Genomic DNA, 21,322 nt, shown 5'->3' on the forward strand with positions numbered 1-21,322 from the left:
CTGAAAATATTTAACAGAAATTATTCATTCAACTCATCTGCTTATAAAATGCTTAATAGTAAGCACTGTGCTCCATGAATCATCCCAAGCACAATACATTTAAACATTAAAACAAAAATGTCATCTACATGGAGAACTAAGTTCTTACATCTTATAACAAAGCTTTAGATGACCACTCAGCCACCTTCTTATATCCCTACCACTATGAATTCTGAAATTATTGTGAGTACACTCAATTTATGTCAAAGAAAAAAACATATTAGAGGAGGCCATTTTATTTTTTTCCTCTCTACATTATTCCCTTTGAAACTACATAAAAAGCATAGATTTAAAAAAATTAAAACTTCCTCTAACAAGAAGCTAAGCCCACCGGTAGTTCACAGTTATAATGCTAGCTACTCAAGAGGTTGAGATCAAAGGAACAAGATTCAAAGCCAGCCTAGGCAGCTAACCTAGGCAGCCAGCCTAACCACCAAAAAAGCCAAAAGTGGTGCTATGGCTCAAGTGGCATACCACTAGCCTTGAGCAAAAAAGCTAAGGGAGAGTGCCAGGGTCCTGAATTTAAGCTCTAAGACACACACACACACACACACACACACACACACACACACACACACACACACACACACACACACACACACACACACACACACACACACACACACACACACACACACACACACACACACACACACACACACACACACACACACACTCTCTTACTCTAACACAAAAAGGAATGTCAAAATCTGGCTTCCTATTCAACATGGTGGCAGGTTCAATTTTACGCTAAACACAGATATAAAAAGAACAGCCGTAACTGGCAGGCAGGGTGATCAACATCTGTACTTGGGAGACATTGACTGAGGAAAATCTCAAGTAGTAGTTTGCTAGCAAGTACAATGCCCTGGGTTGATACCCCAGTACTGCCAAATAATGAAACTTCAATATAACTTCAATGACCAGAAATAAAAAGAAATACTAAAATTCACCAAGAACATGAAAGGAGTGGTACACACCTGTAATACCAGTTACTTAAGAGGCAGGAAAAGGAGGATCTATGTCTGAATTCAGCCAGGTTAGAAATGATTCATCCTATCAAAAAAGTACATTGGAAACAACTAGGAAGTGGCCCAAGTCATAGAGCACTTTCCTGACAAATGCAAGGTACTGAGTTCAATTCACAATACTACTACCTAATTAAACAAATAGAAAAGTAAAGCTAAGCTACATCATAATAATGTAAGCAGATCTAAACAAATGAAACTATTCTCAAGCCAGAATTTAAAAGACATCACTTTTACACTGTAGGTATATTAAGATAATGAAGAGAGATTCTTTGCCTCCACTATGTATGTATAACTGACCAAAGCATTGTACACATTTTATATTTCTTATCATTCAGAAAGCAGACATTATTAACATCCCAATAAGAATCTTGAAGATTCCATCATAAACATACTTCATTATTTCATTAAAAATCATTTTCCCCGGGATCTGTCATATCATTTCCATGTAAGACATTACCAAATGCATAAGTTTAGGGCAATTATTAGTGAACTCAATTATTTGAAAGTAAAATAACCAGCAAAACTTCAACTGCTGTTCAATAAAATAAACACTACTCCAAAGTGGGCAAATGTAAGTTTCTTACTGCCAACGTGATTTTTTTTTTAAGAGTCACAGAGTGGTCATTCATCATTAACTCACTTTGCAACTAAACCCTCTATAATACTGAAGTGATGATAGGCCTCATGTTAATTAGACCCTTAAACATTCAAAACAACAGTCAGTTTAGTATGTGGGAGATTAAAAGGAACTCCACATCCTTTTAATTTAATTCAAATGAAAAGAGGAAAAAAAACATCCTAATTGAAGGTTACAGCAATCAAAAAGATGAACTACAACAACAGTAAAGAAAAAAAAACAGCAAAAACAAGAAAAAAATCCCAGGATGAGGTATAGGAAGGAAATCTATTGTCATGCTTGAATTATTCGATTTTTTTGTACATTCTTAATCATGTTATTGTCTATATGTTAAACACTATATTACATTTATGTAATAACCCCTAGATAAGCATAAAAATGGTGTTTTATTATTATTTGCTTATATATTTTCCCACTAAGTTTATACAAGAATGAATAACAAGAGCTATAAAACATAAGCAAAATTTTAAAAATTTGGTTATATATACTTAAAATGAACATACACTACACTATAAATAGCCTGTTTGTAAGCTTATGCAGCATAGGAAAGTAAATGCTTTAACAAATCACTACAGAATATACGGATTTTGATTCATTTTTGTCCCAGTGAAAACAAATGGTAGTGTATACTGAATTTATGATTGCTCACTATAAAGGAATATGAAGGGTTTTTACTCAAAAGAAAAATATGTCAACTCCAATATGAAACATTTTTTCTTTTATTAATTAATTAATCAATTTATGTATATTAGTACTGAGGAACTCAGAGCACTCATGGCTATTTAGTTAACAGCTGGTGCTCTACCACTTGAGCCACACCTCCAGTGCCAGCTTCTCTTTGGTTAATTGCAAATAAGAGTCTTAAAGATTTGTCTGCCTGGACTAGCTTTGAACCTCGAGTCTCAGATTTTTCATCCTCCTGAGTAGCTAGGCAAGAATGAGTTACTAGCATTTCTGCTCATTTTCTTTCTTTTTAGCCAGTGTTATATATAATTGTATATATTTCCATCAAAAAAGACCAGCATTAACCTACAGCTATGGCCTTCTGTATTATCCTTAATAGCATACAAAGGACTAACTTGACAATTCCTCCTCCACTCACTCCTGTGTAACACCAACCAATCAATAACCAATTTCTCTGACATAGACCTATGTAATGTAAAGAATCACCATAAGGATTTGTGACCATGAATTTTCTTTATTTTATAATAATCCCACTATCAACATTCTTGTTCTGTCTTGAAAGACAAATAATTTTGCAAGTGCAAAATCAGTTTTGTTAGTAACACAATCTGTCCAATTGAAGAAACTGAATTTTAAAATGCACTTTAATATTTTTAAGTATATAGTAATTGAGAAGTAAATTTGGGGAAAATATATTAAAACTTAGACACTATAAACATCATACTTACATAATTACACAATTATTTCAACAAAATACTTTAGAACGTTGAAAGTTTGCTATGTGAACAAAAAGTAGCTTTCAATATTTTTACTTTATATCAGTCATTTTCTATCCATGCTTCAAATGCATTTTTTCTATATTAAGTAGCTTTTACAAAAATTTACAGAAAAATATGAAAATCAAGTTTATTATATAAAATATTCCAAATCTTACTCTATAAATTTGAGCATTATATTATAAACTTATAAACTTTTGTCCTGTTTTGTCACAAATGAAGTATATATTCATTGGAAAATAATTCAAACAATATGAGTAAATGAAGTAAAAAAGAAAAACACTTGAGAGCTGAATGCCGATAGATCACACCTATAAGCTTAGCTACTCAGGAGGCTGAGATCTGAGGATCAGAGTTAGAAGCCAGCTTGGGCAAAAGAACCTATGATTCTCAATTAATCACCAAAAAGGTAGAAGTAGGCCTCTGGCTCAAGTGATAGAGCACTAATTTTAAAAAGACAAAGCTATGGACCTGAGTTCAAGCACCAGTAGAAAGAAGGCAAAGAAAAGAAAAGATAAAAGAAAAGAGAGAAAGAGAGAAAAGAAGGAAGGAAGGAAGGAAGGAAGGAAGGAAGGAAGGAAGGAAGGAAGGAAGGAAGGAAGGAAGGAAGGTAGGAAGGAAGGAAGGAAGGGAGGGAGGGAGGGAGGGAGGGAGGGAGGGAGGGAGGGAGGGAGGGAGGAAAGGACAGAAAGAAAGAGGGAGGGAAAGAAAGAGGGAGGGAAAGAAAGAAGAAAAGAGAAGGAGAAACTGAGGGGGGGGGGAGAAGGGAGGGGAGAAGAAAGGAGAAGATCGCCATCCACACAATATAACACAAATGCTTGACCCAGCCAAGCTAATTTTTCTCCTCTTTCTAGAGATATATGTAAAAGGTACTGTTTATGTTTTATAATATTTGTCTTCTAATCATGGTCTAGTTTAACTATGGTACAGATTTTTAAAGATGAGAAAAGCAGAGGCATATAAATGACAAATGACTGGCACAATAAATGGAGCTAAATAAAAAATGCCATCTCAAAAATATGGATAGATCATTTTAAACCTCTTAAGTCCAAGTACTAAGACTCATATGGTAATCACAACTATCTGGAGTCTATGTTTATTTTTTATTCATATTACAAAAAATGCCATTAAATATCTATAAGCTGGATAAATGAAACAAGTAAAGTCACTAGTAGTTTTAATCTATTGAAGAAACATTTGGATTTCACGTATCAATGAGAATTGAAGAATAAATTTTGCTTTGAAAATATTTACTTTTACTATTACCTGTCCCAGTCCATGCTGAATGACCATCAGTAAGTATGATGACAAAACCAGATTCTAGTGTTTTCTCCCAGGAGACTTGTAGAAAATGAATTACATTAGGTTCAGAAGCAAGGCAGATTTTGCTTACTTTTCTCTCCATTTTGGGAAACCTGTAATGAAACAACAAAATTAATATTTTTAAAAAACTGTAATTCTCAAATGATATTTTTGCATGGGTTTCTCAACTACATAATCTCCCAGAAAATACAAAATATCAAAAACCTGTACAATAGACTCAACTGAACTCAATAAATAAGTTTAGTTCAATGTTGATTTATTCTGCTTACAGAAGACAAAAGCAGAGATGTATAAATGACAAATGACTGCCACAAATAACTAAACAAAACAGAAATTCCCACCTCAACTACATGAAAAATAAAATTTAACCTCTCCCTTCAACAAGAGTCAAAAGCATTATTTCTCTACAAGAAAAGAAATAGTCATAAAAATTGTGTGAATGACCTGAGAATGATCTTGAAAATGGATGTCATTATAATTAGTTTATAATTATAAACTAATATAAATTAAACAAGTGAGGATAAATTTAAATAAGAATGTTAATTGCTATCTGGAGAAAGACCATGTAAAATGAGTAAATCATAAGATCATTTTTGAAACCCAATAGTTGCCTTTTCTAAGGAAAGTTCATTCAGTAAATGAATTGAAAAGACAATTCTCAGAAGTACAAATGCTAATACATGAAGCAATGTTCAACATCTTTATCCATAAAGGATATTCAACTAAAACCTACAATGAGATTACATTTCACTTCAGTCTGAATAACATTCACAAAGAATAAAAAAATGGAGATGTGTAAAAAGAAACCCTCTTATGCTGTTAATTGGGATGCAAACTAATGCAACCAGTATGGAAATCAGTATGAAGTTCCTTAAACAACTAAGAATAGATCTTCCTTATGAGCTCATCACATGATTCTTGGGCATATATCAGAAAGAGGAAAACATCAGTACACAAGGAAGACCATGTCTCTTTTAGCTTTGCTCATAATAGTCAAGCTGTGTAATCAGCCTAGGTTCCCAAAAATCAATAAATGGATGAAGAAAATGTGATATTATATATATATAGGTATATATATACCACATATATTCCATGAAGTATCGTTCAGCCTTAAAGAGAGGTAAAATTATGTCATTCAGAGGCAAATGTTCAGAACTGGAAACCACTGTATTGATCAAGAAAGAAAAAGAAAGTTCAAAAAAATGTTTTTTTACTAAAACTATGATGATGAAGATGATGACAATGATAAAAATAATGGAATGTAACTATTAAAAGAACTGTCTAGTGGTGGCAGAATAGAAGAGGAAAAAAGCTACTAGAGAATGTAGATTAAAAAAAAAATGCAGTCGGGCACGGGTGGTTCATGTCTGTAATCCTAGCTACTCAGGAGGCTGAGATCTGAGGATCACTGGTTCAAAGCCAGCCCTTGCAGGAAAGTCTGTGAGACTCCTATGTCCAATAAACCAACAGAAAATTGAAAGTGGTACTGTGGCTCAAATGGTAGAGCACTAGCCTTGAGCTGAAGAGCTGAAGAACAGCACCCAGGCTCAGAGTTTATGCCCCACAACCAACCAAAAATTTAAAAAAAGCATGTATATATATGGATATAAGTGTATATACACATACATACATATTTATTTATATACATATACAATATTTAGTCATTTTCATTGTGTATCTCCATATATACATATATGATTATATATATATATATATATATATATATATATATATATATATATATGAAGGGGGTAAGGAGAGAAGGGGGTTTAATGATGTAACAGACGAGATGAACTGGTACAAAGTATACTATGTATCTGTGGAATTCTTGTAATAAAACCTTTTTGTATTATTACTGTATGCTAATAACTATATTTTTTAAAAAATAGCTTAAACACTACTTTTTTTTTGGGTGGGGAGTCTGGTTGTGGGGCCTGAACTCTGGGCCTGGGCGCTGTCCCTCAGCTCTTCAGCTCAAGGCTAGCACTCTACCATTTGAGCCACAGTGCCACTTCTGGCTTTTTTCTTTATGTGGTGCTGAGGAATCGAACCCAGGGCCTCAGGCATGCAAGGCAAGTGCTCTACCACTGAGCCACTTCCAGCCCCCAAAATAGCTTAAACACTACTTATACAAAAGCATCTATAATAGAGATAGGTTGTATCAAATTACCATAGCCTGAGGCTAATGAAGATATAGACAGAAGTCAGTTATATAATATGGAGTTAAATGAACAATATAACCAAACAAATTTGACAACTCAACAAATCCGTGTATATAATAGTGAGATTCAAAACAGAACATGGTGGGTCAACCCTGTGATCCCAACTATTAAGGAAATAGAGCACAAGATGATTGTAATTCAAGGTGCCAGTCCAGATAAGTTTGTGAGATCCCATTGCACCTAAAGAAAACAAAAGCTAGTACATGTGTATGTGTATCATAATAATCATGAAGAAAGCATAAATAGGAGGACTGCAGTACAGGCCAGCCTAGGCATAAACATTAGATTCTGTTCAAAAGATAAAGAAAATAGGCTGGGGAGTGACTCAAGTGGTACAATGCTGTCTTAGAAATGTAAGCACAATGTCCTGAGTTCAAATGCCAATGCCACCAACAAAATAAAAAATAAATAAAAACAAAACATATACGCCAACACTTGTTCTTGTACTTGCTCCTTTCCTATAACAAACCTCCTCAATTAACCACTATCCTGTCTGTTTTGTTACAAGGTGTTCTTGTGTTTTACATAACTGTAATGACATTATGTTCTATATTGTACCTAGCTGCTTTTGCTCAACATATGTATGAGAATTTAATTCAGATTGTGTCTTACATTTGTACATCTTTCTAGGGCCTGCATGTTGTATTCCATTATATAGATAAAATATATCTATGTATTTGTCTAGAGATCAGCATTTAATACTTTCAGGGTTTTGGGTATTACAAAAACTACTTCCATTAACTTTTAGCAGCAATATGTATTATCTCTGTGGAATATATACCTAAAATTTAAATACTAGATCAGAAAACATATTTCTGTATACTATATAGCCGATCATTTGCTTTAAGAGTTCTGCAAATTCACAAGTGATAATAAATTCTGATCAATCCACATCCCTGCAAATATTTCCTATCATTTTCATTTCATAATTTTGATGTATATATACCTAGTAGTATTACATTATGAGTTAATACACATTTCCTGATAAATAATAGAGGCTGAGCTCTTTCAATATATTGTATTTAAACAACCTAGCCTATTGAATCTTTTATTTAATTTTAGATATATATCTCATATTTTCATACATTCATAGACAATTAGATAATTTCTAATGCTAGACATTACAGAGAAAGCTGCACTGACTCCCTTTATGCATATCCCTGAGCTTACATGTAAGAGTTCTCTATCAGATGTGTCTAAATTCTGGGACATGGAACACATTAATTAATTATACACAGAGATTTCCTTCATAGGATTCTTGTAGTTCTTTAGTTAGAAGTAATACCATTCTCTTGCATCTCTGTGGAATGGTGCCAATGTCTATCCTGTTACATAAACTTCATGTTGCCTCATGCGATTACTACTCTGCATAAAATGAATTGATTAGTCACTCATAGTATCTACAGCACGTCCAGCCTCACTGGGAACCTTCAGCATTCCTCCTTCCACTTAGCATATTTCAATCAACCAGTTTATAGAGTAGTTTTGAACATCTGAGTCTTGAGACAGTTCTTTGTCATAAGTTAGGGCTGAGATCAAGATCATCTCACCATCTAAAACATCTTGGCTAAATTCCTTTCCTTGCTATAAAATGCAAGTTTCTAGCTGAGCTGCCAACTCTGGAAAGCATACATGATGATAGGGAAGTAATCACCTGAGGATTGTATCATTTGGAAAGGGATGAGGGGAAGTTAGCAGATATTTTCAATCTTTTTTTACCTAGGAGTACCAAAAAAAAAAAAAAAAAAAGAACGTGGTGTCAAACAATACCTCTTAAAATACATTAGGAGCTAGCATACCCATAGATGAACAAGTATTTTGCTGGTTACAGATCATCTTATTTTGGTTAGTGCAAATTAATTCTAAAAGAAAGTTTCACTGTGATACTTGATATATGACTACTTGGATCCTTTGTTTATCTCTTTTTACTCTCCCTGTATTAGTTCTTCTACCAGTGTTTAGTAGGTTTCATTGTGCTGTTTACACACACACACACACACACACACACACACACACACACACACACACACACACACACACACACGTACATAATGCATTTCAATGTATATTTGCCCTCTATTATCCTTTTACTTTACCTTTCCCGCAACCACTGGTTCTCCCCATAAAACACTCCCTTTAAATATCAGTTCTTATTTTAATTTCATACTGCATATGAGCACCAATACAAGCTAACTAGTTTTTTAAGCTTCACTTATATCTCACTCAACATGATGATCTTCATTTTCATCTGTTCTGCAAATGATGTAATTTCATTCTTTTTTATAGCTGACTAATACTATGTATATGTACCATATTTTCTTCATTCATTCATTCATCCATCAGCTGACACTAAGGCTAATTCCATGGCTTGGCTATCATGAACTATATTAAAAAAAAGGCATTGAAGACATCTGAATTGCATATTGATTTATATTTCTTCAGATACATATGCAAAAATGGCATAGCAGGATCATACAGTAGTTCTTTTTTGACATACTTCCATATTGATTTTAAGGATGGCTGTACAAATTTAAATTACTATCAACACTGTTCCAAGGTTAGTTTTACCTATCACATCCCCACCAGTATTTGTTGTTGTTTTATTGAGAAGTTACTCTGACCAAGAGGTGACATTTCAGTCATTTTTTAATTTGTATTTTATATTACGGTGAAGGATGTTGAACATTTCTTCATGTATTTTGAAATACTCAATGAATTCTTTCTTAGTTCATTCAGCCTTTTATTTGTTTTCTCTTGAAATTCTTCTAAGCAGAATAACGTATTTTTATCACCCTAACCATCATTTTTTAATTTTTTCACTAACCTTGGATCCCATGGTTATGGAATTGTTGACTTTTGTAAGCATCATATTGCCTTATCTATTTCGTTTCCTCATATTACTTGTATTTCTGTACTGGAATTTACTCATCTGAGGCCAAGTTTTTTATTATAGGCTTTAGTTTACTTTTCCTTTTAGTTAAGATAGTCACATGTTTAGACACGACTGGGTTGAATCCTGTTTTTGATGTAGTTACTGACCACTGAACTAGAGCTATGACTCAAGAGTCAAACTTTTCTTCACTGTACTCGAGATATTGATTCTAATTCTCTTCTCCACTCCAGAAGGAAATTACTAGTTAATAAACTCGTTTAATGTACCACTGCTCTGAGTCACTTTCAGGGAGTTTCTTAAGTTGTATTCCCTTACTCTACTATAAAGGATCAGACTGCAATATAACCAAGTATTCATTTTCTGACTTCCTATTCTGTTCAAAAATGCCAAAGGTTTTATTTAGTCATTTTTTATTGTTGTTATACTGCCTTTTTAAATATTCTCTTCATCTATTTTGGATATTGATCCTTTTATACCTATGTTTTTATCTCCTCTCTCCCATAAGTGGTAACTGTAGATAACAAGTTGATCTTCATTTTAAAGAAATACAATTCATCAAAATTTTAATAATATTGCCAACACTAAGAAATCATGAACAATTAAGATGTTCTCTTGTGTCATAACTAATATACTTGAATTTTTAAAAGATACTCTGTTCTTTTTATTATTTTTATAGCCCTTATTTTCTTTTCTTCGTATTTTATGTGGTTCGAGATCAAATCCAGGGTCTTAACCATCTATGCAACTGCACTACCAGTGAACTAAATTTTAACCATAAAACTTCATTATGCACTTACATTCAGATATCCAATCCATCTGGAATTGGCTTATGTATAGAGTTAGGTAGGGCTCATAATATATTTTGTCTACATATCTCATTTACCCAGTAATATTTATTAAATAACAACCTTTCCCAATTACACTACACCATTAACATAATGTATATATGACACAGAGTCTACAATCTTTAGTCAGTTTTATTAGTCAGCTTGTTAATAATAATAATCTCTCATCATAATTACTGTGGTTTGATAGAAAACCATTTTTTACAATACTTGGCTTTGAACTGATTGTCTTTAAAAAAGGTAGGTAAAATGAGATCTAATGACTGAAACCTACAGCACTTAAGTTTATCACTAATAATGAAATCTACTTAAGTTAAGAAAAACCAGGATACCAAAACCCAGATTAAAAAAAAAAAAAAGTGAATAGGACTTTCTGACTATAATAAGTACTGCCCAATGAGACCACTACAAATGAATATTCAATACTACACTAAAACAAAATCAAGACTTTTATTTTCAGCTCTCCACCAAGTAATATCTAGTCTTATATTATGCAATTATGAGTTGCAAGTAATAAGCCTGTTCTCAGTCTGGATCAAGTGACAAGAAATTTCCAATTCTGATGTCTATGTCTCATTGAAAAGTGACTGCTAAATATATCTATCATGAATTCCAAAAGACACCACAATGAAGACTTTCTGTAAACAAAAAAGTATTGGAGCATGAAAATCAAACCCAAGTGTATCAACATATAGCCTTTCTTATAAAAACAATTTATAATGTTATCACTACAGAAATAATGTTTTGCAGAATTTATTCCAGTTAATCTGTACACTGAAAACATAGTCCACAAAGGCCAAAATCATACTCTACTCATCCTATAAATCACAAAAAAGATAAAGACTTGTCATATACATAGTATACTTTCTTAATTCCAATTACTATTTCCAATGGTCAGGAGAGTAGTAAAGGTAAACAGTATTTTGTTTGGGGCCAATATTTTAATTCTGTAGACCCTTAATTGACATTAATATCAAGTGAACTAAGTTTTTCACATATTTCATTGTTAAATAACTCTTTGGAACTTGTTATTGTTTCTTGATTGTTTTTCAGAGCTATAATTTCATATTCGATAGTTGCTTATCAAATTTACATTGAGTGATTCTATTCTCTTGATCCAATACATTTGCAATCTCTCCCTGACTCTGTCACTGACAATTTTGATAAAACTCCCCACAGTGATTCAAATCCTTTAAGCAAAATGTTGAACCGAAAGAGCACAAGCATGGACCTTTGAGTCCTGCCAATGAAACAAGCTTCCAATAAAGATCAATCATTTGTACTATTTGCCTTGAGTACTCCTATCTCCTTCTGACAATCATAAGTTTATAAAATGAATTCATGGCATAACTATCTCATCTAGCAAATTAGCAATACTATTTTTAAAGGGGAAATAAATTACTGCCCTGACTTCATGATCATATTCTCACTTCTCAAGATTAGAAGTTGTTTCATTATGAATTCAATATGATTCTTCTGATAAATCATCCCAGAATCCTTTCCAGATTGGTATGATGCATATTCTTTAGTTCATAGCAAGTAACTATATTTTCTAATTCCAGAATATCCTTCAATCATGTGTACTTCATTAAAATATATTTATCATTAAATGAAGCAGAGAAAACATAAAAATTACTACAATACTCCAATAAAAAACACAACTTCAATGATAAAAAAAACTACTTAACTATCCTTTAATCACATGACATCAATCTCTTTTTGAGAATGATGAAAATGGAAAATAATAATCTTGACGCTGTTGATTGTGGAAGACAGTATAAAATTAGTTCAAATTGTTGTATCAAATATAATACAGCTACTAAAAGTCAAAGTAAATTTGCATTTCATTGATAACTGACTAAAAAATTAACTGCAAATCTAAAATTATCTATTTTAATTTGTCTATTCAATTGAAGCCATTCTTTTCGCAAAAAGAAAATGAAAATCAGGAGTTTGCTAGAATATCACAAAGCAAAACTAAAGTACTATACATCTTTAACTACGTAAAACCACAGGAAAGAATTCTTGATTATACAGTACTACATGCTATTTCATTAAAGGTCACAAGAAGTCCAAAAAGAATCTCAAGGTAAAAGTAAAATAAGTTAAAATGAGGAGAGTAAGATGCTTCCAAATTTATAAACTGGCAATAATAGTAATTTATTATTTCCTGAAAAACTCTTCTTACCAAAAAAGATAACTTTATAAAATAATACTTGATAAATACTTCAAGTAAACATGTAAATTTTTCAAGTATAGATACATTTCAAGTAAACATACATCTGTATATTTGTATTATAAGCACTGTATATAAAATATATCTCTAAATACTTCTTAGTAAGTTTTTCATACAATGAGATCCTTTATGCCTAAATGTCATCACAACTGAAATGCTATAATCATTTGTGAATTTACTTTTAGACCAATTAGTCAATATGTTTAACATGCAGAAATTACTCATTCTATAATCCATAAACTTAAAAACTGCTACAAAACAAAACAAAACCAAAAAAAAAAAAAAGCCTGTGTGTTGCTGGGGTTTTTTATGCCAATCATTGAATGTCACAGTTAGAGGCTAATATAATTCTAATGGTCTCAAACCCCATAACTTGGAGTAGGAATTTAAGTTAAAAAATCTGGGGAAAAACAAAGGAGGCAACAATACTTGATAAAAAATGTACTCATTACCTTGCTCATGTAACTGTACCCCCTCTGTAGAGTATTTTCATAATAAAAAACTTATTTCAAAAAATAATAATCTACCCAAGGAATGTCATTTGTCGGCTCTTTAATCCTCATATACAAACACACGCATATGGACACAAATGCAGAGGTAGGCACTCACTCAGATTATTACTTTTCTTTTTGTTTATGCCAGTGATAAGGCCTGGGCTCAAGGCCTAGGCACTGTCTCTGAGGTCTCTTTGCTCAAGGCAAGTGCTCTCCCACCTGAACCACAGCTCTACCTCTGGCTTTTTGGTAGTTAATTGGAGATAAGAGTCTCATGAACTTTCCTGTACAGGCAGGCTTTGAACAGTGATCCTCAAATTCAGCCTCATAAGTGTGAGCCATTGACACCCAGTTCAATCTGATTTTGTTTTTAAATTGACATGGTTTCAACTTTGTGAAAACAAAACACAGAACTTTTAGTTATTCCAAAACTGCAACTGATTTCATTGCAATTTTTTCACCATCATATTTTAAATTAGTTACAAATTTCTAATTTTAAAGACTAATTCATTTAAAATTCAGTAATACACATGCCTTTCAGTCACTCATTCTACTATTGCATTAATATAAAGAGTTTTAAGTTCAATAATGTTAAAAAAGATTAATTTTTAAATACCCTTGAATTACTGTTTCAAATAGTTTCTAATTTTCTGTTTAAGTTAACACATGATCACGAAATTAAGTGATTTTTATTTTTAAAGACTATTACTTTAGTACACTAGGATTTAAAATTTTGAATGATACCTATGAACCACATTCACGCATATAAAATATTAGTGAGCGTACATGAGATAACTCAGTAGCCTATATCTTGTGCTTCAGTTGCTTTAGGAATGTTTTTATTAAAATGTTTATAAAGTGCTTCATTCTTTTACGTACTGAGGGTACCCTCTCATAAAATATCAAATACAAAATGCCTTAGAAACCACTGACTGAAACAGAAAGAAGGTTTATAACATCTTTTATAATTCAAAAAGAGCATATCAACTATCTCTCCTCTGGCTATACCTGTAAAAGGGAAACAGCCATAGTTTTGGGGTTTTTTTTGGCCCCAAAACAACTTGAAGAGGGAGAATTCCCTTCAGTGGGACAGATTAGGGCAATAAGAAAGCCTGTGTTTTGTTTTCCAAGGGCACTAAAGGTCACACTAGTATTGGTAGCTCTCCCAGTCAAGAGCCAAGGAGCTAAAATAAACCTGCAGGTGGAAACAGTTGGGTCCCGCCCCAATTTGTACATCAGTAGCTTTATTGAGAACTCAGAACAGTTGAGAATTCAGAAGCTTATCTTTAGTACTTTGTATCTTTGATGCATGGCCTCTCTCTTAGAAGAGAAATAAGTTGTTGGCTGGTATGCAGTTGATGTGATCTTAGACTGAACAAATGCCATTCACAGTTGCTTCTGAATAAACAAGACACTTTTTAAATTAGTTTACAAAGAATTTTGTATGCCCTTTTAGATGCTGATAAGGAGCAGTGCAGAAGCCAACTCTTAGGTCAGTCTAAGTTGGTCACAACACTATATCATTGATAACACTATTTTGAACTTGGGTTTCTTTCATTTTCCCTTATAAGTCAGTTATGGCTTCTTTTCAAGCTACTTGGACTGCAGGTGTTCAAACTTTGTCAGCTCTGCCAAGGAGTTGTACTTACAGATCAGAAATGACTAATAGCACATTTCTAATGTACCAATTATGTATCCCCTTGAAAAAAGGAGGTTGATATCTAAAGTGAGTTCAGAATAAAGATTTGCACATAGTACAAGCTGTTAATAGTCGTAATTAGATTCCTGGTCACATTATTTTTTGACAAGATTGTTTTTTAAGCAAACAAAAACAGAGAGGAAGAGGAAGGGGGAGGAGAGGAGTATGAACCAAGGGAGAAAGAGGGAGACAGAAAAGGAGAGGGCGAGAGAATAAATGTATTTGCAAACTATAAGTATGGTGACAGATTTTTTTTTTTCAGTGGGTCATGGGGCTTGAACTCTGGGCCTGAACGCTGTCCCTGAGCTCTTCAGTCAAGGCTAACACTCTACCACTTGAGCCACAGCGCCACTTCCAGTTTTCTGGTGGTTAATTTGAGATAAGTGTCTTACAGAGTTTCCTGCCAGGGCTGGCTATGAATGGTGATCCTCAGATCTCAACCTCCAGAGTAGCTAGGATTACAGGTGTGAGCCACCAGTGCCTGGCTGGTGACAGATATTTTTTAAGTGTTATGAAAAAGAAGTTCAAAGACAGGAACCTAGATATTCGATAAATTCAATGGTAAGATATGTGCAATAACCATTGTACTCTTTACCTTTAAGAAAAATATCATGGGGGGGGAGGGGGGTATGATTGGGTGGGGGGGAGGGGGGAGGCTGGGAAGGGAGGTGAAGGGTAAACAAAGGAGGAGGCTGCAATGCTTGGTAAGAAATGTATGCATTATCCTGCCAATGTAATTGTAACCCCTCTGTACAGTATGTTCTCAAATAAAATAAAATAAAATTTTAAAAAAAAGCCAAAAAAAAAAAAAAAAAGAAAAATATCAGATACAAAATCAGAGGACAATAATGGGAATTAATGCTGGGGAAAGAAACAATCAAGTATAAATTGTGATACTATGTAATTTAACCATATGAAAATACTTAAGAATCATAGGAAATTGCCCATATTTAATATTTTAAGCTATAAAATGGCAAGTTCATACGGTTTGAATAATAGTAAGAGTTATAAATGGCATATGTGTACTTACATTCCTATTTGGATGATTTAATTACATACTTATTTCCCATGCAGCAATTTCTAACTCTAAGCTATTTTCAACAACATTCCTGAATTTACTTTGGGCAACTCTAAGTTCTAAGCTCTAAGATACAAGCAAAAGTTTATATTTTGAGATCTTTCGGGGGACATAGGTATGAAACTTCATACTGAAAATTTAAATCAAGCAGTTGTCTTTAGCAAAGGTAGAGGTTCTAATACCACATGAGCCAAGCTAGTGAGGTAGCAGCTCAATTTTATCCGTTCTTTTCTGAGGGGTGGAAATTGTGGTAAAATGGAAAATATAAGGTGATCATATAAAGATGATAGCAAATAACATCAGTCATTATTATGAGTGCAAAACTGATTAGTATGGGTATTAGCCCTTGTTGCTCTGACATTGTGATTATTCAGAAAACTGGCAAATCTTTATTTTTACAAAGAAGTCACTTGACTTAAATGTTGGCAGACCCTTTTTGGAAAACATTGGGCAGGCTGTTTTAATTTTTTTTAATTGATCTGTATTCCTCAGTTTCTGACACAAAGTTAAAAACCCATGGAAACTCCTGAGAAATAACAATTACTTTTGTTATCCTTACTGATCTCCTTTCTACTACAGATTATAGAGGTGATTTAGGGCTGGTTCTCTAGATAATCTGTTGGATGATTGGGTCATTGTAAAGACAAAGGAAAAACATTCTCCAGAGCTATAAAATGCATTAACTACCTCATTCTCATTTAAATAGTTTACCTTTTTATGATTTTAAAGATGACTACCTGACTACCTTTTCCATAAAGGACAAGATACAGAAAATAAAGCTGCACTCAGAAGACCCAGCTTAAAAATGAGTAACTACTACTTCATAACTGAAGGTTGGTCATACATCAAAACTTTCATTGAATACTCATTGTGTTTTCAAACTTTGATATTCCAAACATAAGAGACTTTCAACTCTCTAATAGGACAAACATCACATAAAATTATGATATTGGAAAGTGCAAAAGCAAGGCGAGAAAGTACCTATGAAAAGTGGTATTATTTTGGATGACCATACTTTAGTTACTTCTCATATTATTCATAAAGGAAAATGGAAAAGATTTAGGAGTAGAAGAAAGATAAAGAAGGACATACCAAGCTAGGCAGAGTATTCATGAGCAAAGGCATGGTGGCAAGAAATAGAATGATACATTAAAATAATAATTGTTTCATATAATCTATCAGAAATGACAAATTCAGATACATAATTAAATTCATTTATTAAACCAAAATTAATTCCCTAAGGCTATACTTCAGGTGACTACTTTAAACTTGGCTTTGGGCTGGGATGTAGCTCAGTGGTAAAGAGCTTGTTTAGCAATGCAATGTCTTGGGTTCAATCCCCAGTTCCAAAAAAGAAAAAAAAAATACAGTTTAAAAAAAAAAAAAGAAATTTGGCCTCATTCTTGGCCTTAGGATTTTACTCTGTGTGTGTGTGTGTGTGTGTGTGGTGTGTGTGTGTGTGTGTGTGTGTGTGTGTGTGTGTGTGTGTGCATGTGTGTGTGCACACACATGCTATTCCTGTGGCTTGAACCCAGGGCCTGAGCTTTGAACTTCAATTCTCAGATCTCAGCCTCCTGAGTGTCTAGAATTACAGGTGTGAGCCACTGATGCCTGTTAGAATTTTACATTTTAATAAAGGAAAATAAACACTTAAAAATACTTGTGGCAGAGCCAGGCACTGATGGCTCACACCTCGCTACTCAAGAGGCTGAGATCTGAGGATTACTGGTTCAAAGCCAGTCCAGGCAGGAAAGTCCATGAGACTCTTATTTCCAATAAAATGCCAGAAAAGTGACACTGTGGCTCAAGTGGTAGAGTGCTAGTCTTGACCTGAACTGCTGAGGGACTGTGCCCGGGCTCAGTAAAGAGACGCAGAGGAGACTGAAATGCAGAACACAAAATACGCATTGTTGAAAAAGTGCAATTTTAAATAGTGATGATTACCTGAAAAGATTATATTTCGGCAAGTACATAAAACAGATGAAAAAATAACTAGTTTGATGGTTAATAGAAAGCATTCCAAGTAAACAAAGAGCCTATGCAAAGCCAGAAGTTGATCCTAGGCCCTGTGTTATAAGTAAAAAGGTGGCCACATTAGCTGGAAAAAAATTAAGGGAGAAAGTGAATGCACAGATGTAGGGGTGCAAAGATAAGACCAGTTCATGTAGTCGTGTAAGTTAATTGAACACTACCTATACCTTGCCTCTAATTAGTAATAAGATTTTTAAGCAAAGAAAGTAACATTCATTAATACATTTTTTATCTTGGAATTATTCTTGAGTTACAGCAAAGTTATAAAGATGACATAAAGTTCTCTTAAGTGACTCATCTACTCTTTTCTAATATTACCATTTTTATATTAGCATGATGCATTAACTAAAACTAAGACACCAACACTGTCACATTACTATCAAACTCCAAACTTCCAGATTTTACCAATTTTTCCACTAATTTTCCTATTCTGTTCCTGGGTCAATCTAGGATGACTAGTTACACTTACAACCCTATATCTATCTTAATACAATTTTTACTTATATTTTAATCACTTTACTGGCTAGTACTAGAAAATAAACTGCAAAAAGGCAAGGATTGAATAAAGCAGAAAGAATAGTGAGAATACTAATTAAGAAATAAAGGTTCTCAAAAGAACTATGACTATAATCCAAACAAGAAATGGGTGATAAATAACAGAAATTCAAGTGGTAGATCATTGTACTAATACAAAACACTCAAAATATATGAAATAGAAAGAGACAAGACTTACCGATAGTTTATGAAAGAATCAAAAGAGAGAACTAGAGAGTAGAGAACTACATTTTTTTATTTCAGAAAAGAGCAAATTAATAAGGGTGCAAGTGGGAAAAGGTTAAAAGAAGCGTCTAAGGTGAAAGAAATAATATGCACATCAAATAAAAAGTTTATAGGTCATAATCCAAGAGTCATGGAGTATAATGAAAGTAGGGCAGTTAGAGCAAATATTGAAACACAAATAAGCTCTACCTTAAGCTATGTCTACGTGAATATCAGTGAAAGTAAAAGGTAACTAATATAAATTAGCCATAAACACTATTAGTAACCAAAATCAAAATTAAAATGCAAAGAAAGTGGTCTGATAGTATAAAAACATCTTATTGTATACTTAATATTTTCAAATGAATTGTTCTTCTATCATTAAACAAGCAGGATAAGGAGAAAGCCAACTACTGACCAGCCAACAGTCACTGAGTGCTAAACTGCATGAAAATCATTTAGAACATTTACATTAATTTTTAAGTCTCATATTATAAGGTAACCTGTGTACTCTCCCCACAGAAAAAGGTCAGTGTGTCTATTTTAATATGCTATTTTGGGAAAATAATAAAGTCAATGCTGAAAATAATCTAGATTGTGGAGAGAGAATCATTGAATAAAGAAACTACATAGGTTTTATTTTTAGGTTTTATTGTTAAAAAGAAAATGATTCAGGATAATTTGAAATGAGAATTCACAGAGGAGTTGCCAATAAAAGATTCTTGAAGTAGCTGATGATGTAAAATACTACTTAAACTAGTTTACTAGAAGTGAAAATCAAAGGCAGGTGGTCAGTGTCCTCACTATAATGTCCCTAAAATTCTCATCACATCAGATATTTTGTTTTCTATTTTATATGAACATAACAGACATTATATATACACAATTATTCAGCTTCATCTACTGGCAATTTTGCTTTTCTACAGACAAAAAGTTAATTTCAAATGTTCTCTACTGTTTTAAAACATAGGGAAACATTAAGAACCTTTGTTTACAACAAAAGACTTGCAATTTCAAACAACAATTGCATACTGGTACTCTTCTAAGTCATTTTGAAGTACATCTGCATAATATGGTATCAATCTTCACATGTAATAAAGGTCAGTTATGACATCGAGAATGTTTAACTTGTAAGAGAAAGTATGGCAATTACAACAGCATTAAATGACCTTTTTGGCAGGTAGAATATACATTTATTTTTGAAATTAGTTATTATCCTCTTCTGTATCCCCAATAAATTTCTCAAAAGAACAGATTATCTTTCTCTGCTGCTGACTCATGATATGGCGAATAAGCAGGTGCTTATGAAAAACTTAGTGAGTTGTATATTTGACGAATTCGTGGAAATTAAGTATAATATATTCAAAAATATCATTAATATTAAAATAAATAATTAATTAATAATTAATTACATTAAGATTAAAATAATTCTGTGCAATTTAACAATACAATCTCATATGGCAGAGACCCAAATGTCCTAATCATTGTAGTATTCTAAATATTAAGGAGTATCCTTTGGATAGAATGCAGATCATAAATCAATACCTCACATGAGCTTTCTTCTCTCACTCTCCTTATCTATCCTAAGTCAATGAAATTTAACTGATAACATTCTTAAAAGAACTATATACTGATGGAGAAAAAAATAAGTCAGCTACTTGGAAACAAAATTTGCCATACCTTTTATGCGCTAGAGGTTAGAGTGAAAAACTGTGTCATCTTATTAACTATAAAGTTCAATGCATGATGCATGAGATTGTCTGTTTCTTACTGAAATGGGTGACGAAAAATAGGGTTAGAATAACGGCTTACCCTACTAGGATTCCATTAATCAATTACTGCATTCAGGAAAGGGCAAATCCTTTCCACTGGCTACCACAAAATGTCCTTTCCTCTCTCCACGGGGCCTAGAATGTTGCAGTCCTGGGACCCACAGTCATTCTGCAACAAGCCTGGGGAGTGGGAAGAAGGACGGCTGGGAAGTAAATTAAAAAAAAAAAAAAAATGAACCAACCCAGCCCTCAGGACTCAAATGTCAATAGGATCACAACATAGACCTTCAAAATGCTTGGCATTTCTAAAAGTTTCTCCCGCATAAAACAGAAAAGAAGCCAAAAAGTAAATGCAACAGGTGCACACCCGCAGATGGAGGCTCGGTACCCTGGCACCCCTGAGAGCCCTCACCCAGAGGGAGACCCCAGGCAGGAAAAGTGAAAGTGCTGCGTAGCTTTAGCTGTAAATGTGAAGAAACTGTAACGATAATAATATGCAATATAATATAATAACCTATAATAATAACAACGGTAAAAGAAAACCACAAATAAAGCAGCAAATGACTATCATTTAAAGAGACATCCTCCACTTCCTGGCCCTACCTCTCCAAGACTCCACTTCCGGTCTCCTCGAAAAAGCTGTCTCTGGGAACATCAATGTGGCGAGCCAATGACAGTGTTAGCTACTTCCGCAGGACAGTATTTCGTCGTTCAATCCCGCCTTTTCCGGTAGGAAAGCGCCTATCAAACTGTCAGAATCTCGGGGCCTGGGCGGGGACGCGTAATCAAGCAAATCGGATTGC

At 33.5% G+C, this 21,322-nt stretch overlaps 1 protein-coding gene across 2 annotated transcripts in view; it reads right to left on the minus strand.

Annotated features, from left to right (window-relative positions):
* Xrcc4 (X-ray repair cross complementing 4) overlaps positions 1–21,217 on the minus strand; it is a 193,868-nt gene extending 172,651 nt beyond the window's left edge. The window contains exons 1-2 of one of the 2 annotated variants that reach the window (XM_070031146.1): positions 21,123–21,217; positions 4,434–4,582 (exon numbers count right to left, since the gene is read on the minus strand). In XM_070031146.1, the coding sequence (XP_069887247.1) occupies positions 4,434–4,572 (139 nt within the window). In that variant the 5' untranslated portion in view covers positions 4,573–4,582; positions 21,123–21,217. The remainder of the gene's footprint in view (positions 1–4,433; positions 4,583–21,122) is intronic. The other variant, XM_070031147.1, reaches the window with a different exon arrangement.
* Positions 21,218–21,322: the final 105 nt, after the last annotated feature.

This window comes from Dipodomys merriami, unplaced genomic scaffold, assembly GCF_024711535.1.
Source record: "Dipodomys merriami isolate MVZ:Mamm:240054 unplaced genomic scaffold, mDipMer1.0.p SCAF_20, whole genome shotgun sequence".
Lineage (NCBI taxonomy): Eukaryota > Metazoa > Chordata > Mammalia > Rodentia > Heteromyidae > Dipodomys > Dipodomys merriami.